This window comes from Rhyacophila brunnea, unplaced genomic scaffold, assembly GCF_057557595.1.
Source record: "Rhyacophila brunnea isolate RB1 unplaced genomic scaffold, BYU_Rbru_1.0 scaffold_5, whole genome shotgun sequence".
NCBI lineage: Eukaryota > Metazoa > Arthropoda > Insecta > Trichoptera > Rhyacophilidae > Rhyacophila > Rhyacophila brunnea.
Window position 1 is genome coordinate 38,438,979 of NW_028233170.1, and position 12,384 is coordinate 38,451,362.

A 12,384-nucleotide genomic window follows, 5' to 3' on the forward strand; every position below is an offset into this window, starting at 1 on the left:
CCTGTTGCTGAGATAACCACATTAAATAATTAAGTACCTACCTAATAAAAAACGTAATTTTTGTTTCGGGACATCACTAGCTCTACATACATTAGTATGACACACTTACCCCAAAAAAATGATATAGATCATTTTTGTTGAAAATCTATACAAAATCTTTAATTTAAGAATCAATATCCATTAAATGATATATTACCTTTCTATGCATGTAATACGTTATGGTTTTGAAGAACTTTTGGAACAATGGTGAATTTAGTTACACTTACCCCAATATCGGGGTAAGTGTGACAAACTGACTAGTGATCAAAGAATATTAAAATGTCGTATTATAGTAAGATATACAGTGGGTTCCTTCTGTACATATTAATTGTAATGATATTGTAGATCCTATGGTAAAGTTTTCAACTGTTTCAAACATACCTATTCATCATGAACCAGGTTGAAATTCATCTCATCAAATTATATGTCACACTTACCCCGACTCACCTTACTTTGTTAACTTTACTATGTAAAAATCTTCAGAAAACTGTCGAGCGCTCCGGTTCGTAAATTTTTCCATTTCGACCGCTGAAGTGCTCTGAGAGAAAGTGGGCATTCTCAAACGAGTTGTGAAAGAGATAACAGTGGATGAAGCACTTGCACGGCTGTTCACAACCTGCCTGCACGAAGAGAATGTTCCACTCACTTCCATCACTATCCTCCTTGAAGAGACCCTGAGGATTTTAAAAATTATGGGCTTATCATTCCGCTGGACTTGCTGATATTGGGACCATACTGAATCTAGATTCGATATAAATATAAATAATTTCAAGTTATAAATTTCTTTGGTTTTTATAAATATTTTTAAAAGTTTAGAGAGATTTTTATAAATCATATTTTTCTAAATTATTTTTTTAAATATTGTATGCTTATCTTTGTCTAATATTATATTATAAGTACTTTTAGATTATTAACGAACTTTTAATTTATAACATTGACAAAAATAATTAAAAAGCATTGCGATGAGTAAAATCAGAAAGTCTGAGCTGTACACCTCCAAATAAAATAATATTATTTATCTACAAATAATGAAAGCCGATAATAGGTGTACCACATTTCAACTTTTGATTTGTTCCACTCAGTTCCACTACAATGATATATAATTCAAATTTTAGTCTATGGATTTTTCAACATATTTTCCGTTCACAATTCAGTATTGCCAACCGTACTATAATATTATAGTATTTGTACTATAATTTTGGTCAGCGTACTATGTACGATATAAAACAGGTATAGTACGCCAAAATAATAAAATTTTGAATATCGGAAAAAAAATGTAAAAAAAATACTAAAATTTCGATATTTCCGTTCGACAAATTGGTGCAACGTACTATAATTTCGCAATATAAAAAGATTTGGAGAACTTGGAAAAAAATGCTCGAAAAACTTTAAAAATCCCGTAACTTTGGTTTAAAATGAAATTTCTTGAATTCTTCGGGAAGCATTTTTGGTCAGAAGTGGTCCTTACCTAAATAAAAAGGGGTCTCAGAGTTTCTCAAATTCTTCGTTATTTTTTTTTCTGAGAAATAAAAACCTATACATTTTCAAGAGATGACAACGCGTACTATATTTTATCCCCAAATACTATAATTTTGGAGACTCTGTACTATAATTCCACTTTGAAAAGATGGCAACACTGGTTCACATCTGTCAAACCAATTTTTGACATTTCCATTATTATAAAAATCGTCATCTGTTACTTTCACAGTCCCGCACATATTAAGACTTTTTTATCGTTATTATCTCGTAAAGATTATTTTCTTACCAGCATGCTAAAATTTTTGGTAATTATATTAATGATTTGGAAAAGTTTTTCGTAATTTCTTATTAATTTTTGTTAATTTCAACAAACGCCTTACGAGGTTATCTTCAAACAAAAAGTGTACTCTTTTCTTTGCTATCTTACAGAGACCACATTTTAGTTATAGTCATTTTATAGACGTCAAATATGTATTACTAAGAAATTTATGAAAAACTTAATTGTAGTACATTCACATTTCACTAATTATATAACATGACCTATGAATAGTGTTAGTTATCGGTTTTACAACCAGTTTCGTTTCGTAAGAAACCGCTTGAGCCAATTTTAAGCATGCAGTTATTTTTATATGAAAATTACTAGGTACATGTATACCTCGATGTATGTTACTTCTTAAATTGTCACTTACTAAGTATTTACTACCTATTTAAAATAATATGTTTTCAATATTAGGGTAAAATATGTTTTTTAAATGTTGACAAGATAGATGTGTAGACAATGTAGACAACATGTAAACAGATAACATTGATTTTCAGTGATACCTATAATAGTTGAACTACTGTAAAAGGTTATTCACTAATTGATTTTGTGTTTCTATCAAAGTAGGTAGTTTAATGTTATTTTTATCTAATTGCTGATGAAAATTAGATTTTTTAATTGATTATAAAATTCATTTCTCCAGATATTACTACATAATTGTCAATGAGGGCACTCATTGAAATCTTGGGAGGAAATTGTTTGGGAGGGGGTCCATCTTATCGATGTTTTTACGATGCGGTGGGTGGGGTTGTGTTCCAAGTCCAGCAGGTGTCACTGATTTCCACTCTTACCCTGCATATTACTTACCACTCCTCGGTTGTTGGAACCACATATCGTCCAGATCAAAATCATCTTATCTGCAAGAAAAAATCAGTAATCATGTTTCTGTAGCATTCTCCATTGACACAGTAACTGCACTGCCATTTTCATTTTCAAAAAAATACGAAAAATACTGTCTATTACACCCCCAGACCATAAAACACCAAACTGTTAATTTTTGTGAATGTAAACGTGTTTCAAGAATAGCATGTGGGTTTTCATTACTCCGAATACGAGACAATTGTGCTTATATCTGAAGCCATTTAACCAAATCGCTGAAGATGAAATAACGGGTCTGTTTCAAATTGCTCTCAAGGCCAACCAGCAAAATTTCAACGCCCTAATTAGTCTATCGGTTTAAGTTCTCCTGTTAACTATATTTTGTATGTCTTCAAATGCAAATCTTTATGATGAATATTACATGTAGTGCCATAAGAAAGTCCAAGTTCTTGAGAACGAAGTGTAATTGATTGTTCTGGAAATTTTAACAATTCGTATGCGCTGTAAAACTGCATATCTTTCCATGATGATTTGCCAAACAATACTGAACACAAGTGTCAATCTTGATGGGAATCAGAAAAAAATGGCTGCTATGATATTTTAAAAATCTATAGTACCAGTTTGATATCCCTTTATCGTAATAATACCATGGGGCAATCAGCGGCTGGTCTAACATCATACAAATGCACTGCACTGCTTGCATTGCTATGAAACATCGTTCAACATTGTAAATCATATTTTTTCTTCATAGGTTTTTAATATTATCGCTCACTTATTGTAATGCAAACCATAAACCGATGTGCCCATATTCCCAATCGGCGATAATACAGGCACTATGTACCGTATACGTCATCCTCACTGAAATCGTTTGCTCCCCGGCAATATATTTTGTTTACTTAAAATGAACCCAAAGCTTAATATGAACTAAAGCCATTAAAAAACAACTTAAACCGTGCTAATAGTTTTCGCCATGCGTAAGTTCCAGAATATCATGCGCCGACCGGGTAAAATGACATCATATTGTTCTGAGTAGAGAGCAATTACAGATTTGAATTATGGTTTGTTATTATAGATAGCTGCGACTTACTGTTCACGCTCAAATTATGTTTAGTATAATATTTAGCAATCTCGTATGTAAAATGCCTGTTAAACTAAATACAATAAAATTCATTATTTTCTAAATTTAAAATGGGTGAGAAATATAATAGAATGTCGGTAAGATATTTTGATTTATGTGTACTGCAAATTAAATCAGTGAAGATAAAAATAATTTTGGTACCTACCGCATTTCTGGAAAAATTTATATTTCATTATCCTGTGTGTTGACTAAACGCGAAATGATGTCAGTTATTTATAATAGGTATAGAAAATTATTAATTCATGAATTCTAGTGATAAGCTAATAAATCTTAATACTATTTCACAAAGTTCAGATTAATAATAATCATTATTCATGCAGTGTACAAATTGCTAAAGATAATGTAATAAGATGGCTTATATTAAAAGTAAGAGGTATTTATCTACTATAAGAAATGCATTCGTTTCTTAAAACTAATCCAATAAAGATTTAAGTAACTCGCAACATGTTTTATTAAAAATATAAAATATACAGGTAATTTCCCAAATGTCAATAACGTTTTGTCAAATCAAAAATAACGCCGAATTGATTTCATTTTTCAATAAGGTAGGTTTCGAGCGCACCCTCAAAAATTACAATGCAAAAAATTACCGGCCGCCACTGGCGGCAACCCAGTCTGCAGCTAAAAGACATCAAGGTTCTCAGCGAATATGTTTGTCTCAGGTCCAGCATCTCTGTTGAAGGTGGACAAGAGACTGACATTAAAAATATATATATAAATTGCAAAAAACATGTGGGATTTGGTTAATCCTCTCTGTGCCGCAATTAGCTAATTGGTGTAAATTAGGGCGCGAAAACGGTTGAATAGGTCATAGGTGGAAGAGGTTGAGGAAGAGCTCCTATTTGATGGATCTACGGAGAAGAAGAATCAATACCGAATCATTAAGTGAAATGATGTGTAATTGTCCAGACTCAAGAACACACCCCGTCACCCGTGTATGCGCCTGATTGAAATGCACTAAACACAATCATATTGAACAATAGTCCATACCCAGATTAAATCATCTGTTCACATTTGTTCGGACAATATCATCGGTGAAACTGTAATAAATATTGCTAATTAACCAACAAAATACCATGTTCTTAGGCGGGCTTGCTTTCACATACTGATATCTGACTTGTGATTTATTTTCTGTGAAATTTATATGATATTAATAAATTGCTATCTGCAATATTTCTGCGTGCAAAAAGAAAATACCTCTAAAATTTCTACCTTTCAGGAGACCGCAAACATGTTACAGTATTGGTAAATTTGTATGAAAATTTATGTTTTTGTCTAAAATTTACCAATTCAGTAGCATTTTTCTACTAATCTCTTTTTCCTTCACACATATGCATTATGAATAATTTGGCATATTCAACTACTTTTTACCTCTTTTCCTTTTGCACACAGCTCAAGCTTGACACCGGATTAACTTTTGATATAAGTAAGATCATATTCTTTGATTTTGTATTGTGAGTTGAATAATCTAATATTGTGACTTCCTTTTTCAGTTCACATTTAGCGCAGGTGTATATACAGGCATCTATGCAGCACAAAATCATGAAGTAAGTTACAACTCTTGAAAAACTTCGTTGGTGTACCGGGCAACGTTGCCATCATTTTCAATGCTGATTATCGACAAATTTGTAAAAATTATACATACTGACCATGTCTGATCCCAATAAGATCCGTCCATGTCCGATCTAATAAGACCATATCGAGTGCTTAAAGTCAGACAATGTTATCTACAAAAAAGTCTTTTTTTTTTTTTTTGAGATAACGTTATTTTACATTTATGGCTACATGATAGTCAAACAACGTTATGTCAATCTTTTCTAATTTCTTATTAAATCGTCAGTAAAGTTTAACAGACCATATCGAGTGCTTAAAGTCAGACAATGTTATCTACAAAAAAGTCTTTTTTTTTTTTTTTGAGATAACGTTATTTTACATTTATGGCTACATGATAGTCAAACAACGTTATGTCAATCTTTTCTAATTTCTTATTAAATCGTCAGTAAAGTTTAACGCTCAATACATAAGTTACCCTTGTTTTCATATTTTTAAAAAACTATCCCTATAAATTTTAACATCATCATAAGCAAGATAAATGTACAATACACAATAAATTATAAAATATTAACATTAGGTTTTAAATAAACATTTCCCTTGTTGAGTTACAAGAATCTAAAATAATGATTTTTGGCTCTCCTGTAAAGTTGCACTTTTGTAGATAGTGTTGTTTGACACTAAGACCTCGATATGGGCCTCCACAGAGTGGAGGTTTGTATTAACAGATTTCTGTTTTTACGAGAAATGAATGTTGGCCACTTGCTCAACCTATTAGATCCATACAAACAGAAATTGAAAAGCAATATGTTTATTTGCCAGACCCAGGATTCGAAACTGGGACCCACAACGTTATAGATCGGCGCTTAAGCCGTGGCCATCGTGGGGCCGTTGAAAAACTATAGTATTGTACAATTTGTAGTGCGGTTGGCATCACTGGTACCTAAATAAGATTAATCTGTGCATTTCATTGTCAGATAAATCATCATTAGCTAATTCCACAATTGAATTTAATGAACTGTTTCTACTGAATATTTTGTTTAATAAGCATTGTCTTTTTTTTAAATAAAACATGAATTCCAGTTAGTCACAGGATTCAAACCCGCATCAAGATAAAAGATGCACTCCACAATGAGCCATTTTTTATGTTCCCAGCTTTAGATTTCTCTCTTCTTCCTGGCACTACAGTCCTGTGTGGGTCATGGCCTCTCCCAGCATCTGCCTTAATCTCCCTAAGGTTCCCACACAAAGTTTACCGCTTGTAATTGTATCACCATCTCCACCCAGACTGTGTAATTGATGGGTCCGAATATACCGCACAGTGCGCTCTGCTCAAATGATCCTAACACTATTTCTTTCGAAAGTGTTATTCGATTAAACTACAAAGCCAGACCCACATAATATGATACCGGTTCCAATTTCCTAGACCTCTTACCTGGGGAGAGCTCTACATTTGTTACCGTGTAATAGGCCTAGGAGACTGGACCTGTTAACCGACTTGAGGTAACAAATGTGGACACAGCTTTACAATATGAGTACTTAACTAAACAAACTATCTCATACTTTTGGTGAATCATGAAACATGAATACTGTTTGCAAAACATCTTCAGAAATCAGAAAAATTCTGTGATAAGTCTAAAATGTCATCAGGAGGAAAGCTAAAACAAGATTGAGTTTTAATTAACTCTGTATGGCTATTTCATCATTGTGTCAATTTGACTGTTTCCTTTTTTATTTCATTATCATAAAAGTGATAGGTACATATGGCATATTTGACTAATTTTCAAGACCTATTTCCCTTGTCCTTTCAGACATATCATAATATTATGTTTTATTTAATCATTTTATTTATTATATTGTGTTTCAGGTACCGAAAGTGGACGATCCCGGAAAGCTCGTAGAGCGATTAAAGGAATTCGTAGACACTAAAATGGCATCAGTCGATAAGAAGAAAGAAGATTAGATTTAAGATTATTTAGAGTATATTTACCATTATTTTTAAATTTAGCGTAGAAAAAAAATTTACAGGTAATTATGATTTGGATGAAATGTTAAAATAAAATTCGGCTTTCTGTAAATATTTATTTTAAGATTAATTTTACATTAAATAAATTTTTCTCGCATATTATGATGTATTTTTTTATAACAGAGTTATACCTCCCCCGTTGAATTCTAATCTTGTCTGGGGCTCAACGAAGAATAGCCAGTCACTGGAGTGCGTCGGAAGTAGCCCCATACTCTGGCATTTATATAACGCTAGCAATATATTGACAATGTTTCCAATAAAGTACACAAACTTTTGGCCGATGGCATGAGATCCTTCGACCATCTTGAACGTTCCTTGAGTGGTAAACAGAGCCTTGACCGGTCTGACGATCAACATTCCCACCATCATTATAGGGAATATTGATATAGAGTTGCCGGCCATGTACATTATAAACAAGTTCATTGGAACCTGTTTCAGTGGACCGAGTGCCACATCCCATAACTTTTTGATAATAAGGTGACTGGCATCATTTTCTTTCGATATCTCCGTATAGTTTTGGGCGGCTGCAGGATTGTAGCCTGGCGGTGACGCAAAATCTTGGTTTGCGCTTTTGCCCCTAAAAATATAATAATGAAATGTTATTGTAGGGGGCACACATTAACCCACAGATTTAACCATTTACAGGGATTTTTCTTAACCGATAAAAAGCGCTTATAAAATACGCAAAATAGTAGAATAATAAATTCAATAAATGTAATCTGCATTGACAAACCAACACCTTGTCTACATACCTTTGATTAAAGTCAAGAGACCATTTAAATTTTCGGCTGGTTGCTTTAACTGTGGTCATTATTAAAAAAATGACAAACTTGAAGGAAAATAGTAAATTGGTATTTCTTTGGCAGCCTGTCACACTTCAAGATCCATAGACAACTGACTGAACTGACGGTCGACGGAGAACTGGTGTTGGAAGAATAAAAAATAGTAATATTAAATAAATAGCGAGCAAAACATAAAGTGATTTTTAACAAATTAATTCGTTTTGTTACAATGATTTTAAATGTAAGTATCCAAATATTTTCACCAGTCGCCCGCGGACCTTATTAAGTTGTTAGTTCTATTTTTAGATGTATCTGAAATTGCGCTTGAATACCTACTGTTCGTTTGTATAATCATGGTATAATCATAATCATTAGGAACCTCGGCTATAAAGTAATATAAAATAATAATTCTACTATAATGAACTGACCTATATGCCTAATTGTTTGATGTTTATCTACCTAATAGTAGCTTATAAAATAATAGAGAAATATATTATTTTTTTTGATTACCAGTGGGGCACAACCAAGAACACTAATTCATAAAATAAATTAATTGAAAGATCATTCGAAGAAGAAAGTGCCAATAGTTCAACTAGGTACATATTATGTACTATGTATATAGATATCTATAAACATCAGTAACTTTACTATCTCCAGCTCTACCATATCTTGCCTTTATCTATTTTTAAAGTTACATTACTTAAATTAGTTACTTAGTTACGTATTTAGATATTTTTGGTAAAATATTAATATTTTCAAGAGATTGTTATATCTATATTTTATTGGTTTCTGTTTTTCATATTTTTCACGAATAGGTACCGGTATTAGTATTTTTATTCGGTATTGCAATCCTAGTCAAAACCAACTTTTAATACGAAAATGTTTACATTAATTATTTATGTACCTACTTAGACAGTTGATAGGGAAAAACTCCATGGCTCCACTGCTCCGTGCTCCTGCTCCGAGCTCCGATTCAACGCTCTGTTTTCACTGACATAGCCGAAAAAATCATCCCATGTAAATAATCCGGACAATAATTTATAATTATGATTTTAGTGATATCCAAAACCGAGGCCATGTTTGTATTTCATGTCTAAGCACCAGGTGGCATTAAAAGAATAATATTTTTTATTTAATTTATCGAATGAGAATTTGCTTGGAATATACATTTTAAAATGGACTACAATACTATTTGCGGACCGCAGAAATTTTCTGCAGACCGACGGTTGGGAAACACTAGGTAGACAGTACAATGCACTGTGCCTAGTTTTTCACAATCTTGCCGCACTACTGCTGCTATTAGTAAAGTTATAGGTGTTAGATTACTACCTACCTTTACCTACATACAGTTTATTTTATATTTATACCTACTCAGAATACATTTATAATGCAATTAAGTTAAGTATCATAAACATCCCTATATTAAATGAAATACTTAAGTACTTATTACCAGCGCTCGAAATAGAATATTTTGCGAACCATAGTCATCTAATTATATGTATACTTTATAAAATAAGCGTGTTAGATTTTTTGTTGTTGTGGCCTATCTACCTCAGACGGTCTTATTATTTTTTTCTATGAGACGGAGCGATAACTATGCCGATGCAATGAAACGGAGCGGCGCTCTAGAGCGCTCCGGTCATTTCGAGTCATGCCAAGGTATAATAAATTGTAACATAAAATATTGAGCAGTACCTATCGTATTTATTTTGGCAGGTATTCATTTTTAATAGGAGCTTTCTCTTTAAGCGCTAGCCCCGTAGGTATTTGCAAACAACAATAAATACCTACTTTAAGGGCCTTGTCGGAAAGGTGCTCATATATTCAAAACTTAATATAAACTGATACCAAATAATATCATAATGCCTAAATCCCCCATCAAAAATGTTCCAATCGACAGAGTTGGGAATATAATGATATTATTGTAACTGTAAATGAGTCAAGGCTAGACGAGGATGCACATACAGCGAAACAAACAAAAAGAAAGTTACCGTTATCTGTTTTCTGGGCGGACGAAGGATCGAAAGTAGGTACGGTCAGTCGGTTACCCACCCTTGAGCCTTGAACGTCGCCTCTAAATAAGATTTGCTACCTTTTTCGCGCCAAAGTGTGCGTTTACAAATGTTGTTAGTAATTAATTGTTACTTGTCAAGCGAAATATACTTAATGTCCCTGAATCAGTGTTTTTAATAAGTGGAAAAGTGTAAATCAACACCCTACGTAAACCCTTACCCTTCAGTACCTAGTCTTCTTTTAAATTCGACCTTCAAAGTAGTATCAATTGAAAGTTCAACGAAGTCCTTTTTCTCCATGATTGATACTGATGTAACTTAACTGTCCAGAAGTATTCTTTAACAGAAGGATTTCAAATTCAATTGTTTTCTTCTTGAGATTTGGGGAAGCAAGTACCTACTATCTATCGACTCTAAAACTGATTCTGACCCTTTTAAATAGTGTTAAGTTATTTTTTCGCTTATTTCTAGGGACATACAAGGCGGGAAATGTGCAAGTTTTCCAATATAATAAATCAGGTTACTCATTTTCGATACAATATTTCGGAAGGTCATCTTCAAAAATCTATTTTTATAATCATGAAAAGCATGAATGAGAAGTAACGGACTGAGAGGAGAGGAGATGATAAAAGTAATTCGCTTACGTAATAATTATAAAAAAGATGTTTCAATACACAACCCAATGTACGTTATGTCTTACGTACCTACCTATATATTGTAAAATAATTATTTTTGAAAATAACAATAGGTCCTGCCTACCTGAATCTTTTTGAGCAATTATTAATAATAAGAAATTAGTTTTTATGCTTAAAAGGGCAAGGCGATGAAAATTGCAATCTAATACATTTAATTGATAAATTTTATTTTGAATAATCAACACGTCGGACATAATATCAGTGAAGATTTTTTTAAATTCATAAATAAACTTACAATTAAAAAAAACTAGGTATATAACCTGTGCAATTTTGGAAGTCCGAAAATCCGTAAAATAAATTCTTAAGATAGGGCATAAACCAGGGAACTCAGAAATAATGGGAACTGAAATACCTAACGGGTAAGGCGATAGCAGGTAACCGAGTCGAGTAAGGAAGAATCCGGGTTAAACTTACACACGTGTCAAGAATACATTATACGTCGAATACTGAAAACTGCTCTCGTTTATGCATTTACGCTCATTTAATGTTGGTGTATTACACACACTATTGCACGTGCATAATGCGTTCTTCATTTTCGTAGGACACTCACACATTCAAAACCCTGCATCAAGATGCGGCGTATTGAATATAGCCTATCGGTATTCTATTTATTATCTGTTCTGTGGCATAAACAATTATCTCATACTTAACGTAGTATATTGATTTAATATTATATTTACGTATTATATCAGTTTTCATCGTTGTTCTTTTGTGTCTTGCATGTCATATTTAATAAATGAATTTTAATATAAAATTATAAAAAAGTAGTTATTATATTTTGTTCCACGCAAATATCTATTATTAATTCTGTAGTCAGCTGATGTCAAAACACGATATGTCCGTTTTTTTCTTGAACAAATCACATATTGACACAGCTTATTTCTCCCAACCTATAAGACCCAGACATACCATATTTTGATATCTTGTAGATCTCACTGATACGAGTCTGAAGGTATTTATTTTGACCATGTCCGATCCTAATAAGATCATATGGGCCTCCACAGAGTGAAGGTTTGTATTAACAGATTTTGATGTTACGAGAAATGGATGTCAGCAACTTGTTCAACCTATTAGGTCCATACTCTGACTCATGCACAAATTGAAAAACAATATGTGTATTTGTCAGACCCAGGATTCGAACCTGGGACCCACAACACTATAGGGCATATGCCAACGCTTAAGCTGCGCGGCCATCGTGTGTGTATAGGAAAGTATACACAACACAATTTGCAAAAAAAAAATGGATATCATTTTTTGCCATCTTACAATAGAATTATTGTTCAGTGTGCTTTTTCAGGCGCGCACACAAGGGGGGGTAGTGTTTTCGGGGTCGAAAAAAATACAAATTATTTAGGTTACCTATAAATACCTATTACATATTTTTATTCTTCGCCAGGATCTCAGAACTTAGGATCTTAGGGTGATTTGGTTGTCGTACACCTTCTCAACGGGTTAAATCCAATCCTCTCGGCATTTTACAACACGCAAGGCCTATGTCGATGGAAAACCCGCGGCACTAATGAA

At 32.9% G+C, this 12,384-nt stretch overlaps 2 protein-coding genes across 2 annotated transcripts; one reads left to right on the forward strand and one right to left on the reverse strand.

Annotated features, from left to right (window-relative positions):
- The first annotated feature begins 1,661 nt into the window (after positions 1 to 1,661).
- On the forward strand, positions 1,662 to 7,468 carry LOC147066392 (uncharacterized). The gene is made up of 3 exons (XM_085955606.1): positions 1,662 to 1,823; positions 5,288 to 5,341; positions 7,213 to 7,468. The coding sequence occupies exons 1-3, from the start codon at positions 1,809 to 1,811 to the stop codon at positions 7,306 to 7,308; spliced, it is 165 nt and encodes a 54-aa protein (XP_085811732.1). The 5' UTR covers positions 1,662 to 1,808; the 3' UTR covers positions 7,309 to 7,468.
- EMC4 (ER membrane protein complex subunit 4) lies at positions 7,414 to 8,267 on the reverse strand. Its single transcript, XM_085955604.1, has 2 exons — positions 8,124 to 8,267; positions 7,414 to 7,948 (listed from the first exon to the last, which is right to left on the reverse strand). The coding sequence occupies exons 1-2, from the start codon at positions 8,180 to 8,182 to the stop codon at positions 7,486 to 7,488; spliced, it is 522 nt and encodes a 173-aa protein (XP_085811730.1). The 5' UTR covers positions 8,183 to 8,267; the 3' UTR covers positions 7,414 to 7,485.
- Between the last annotated feature and the right edge of the window lie 4,117 nt (positions 8,268 to 12,384).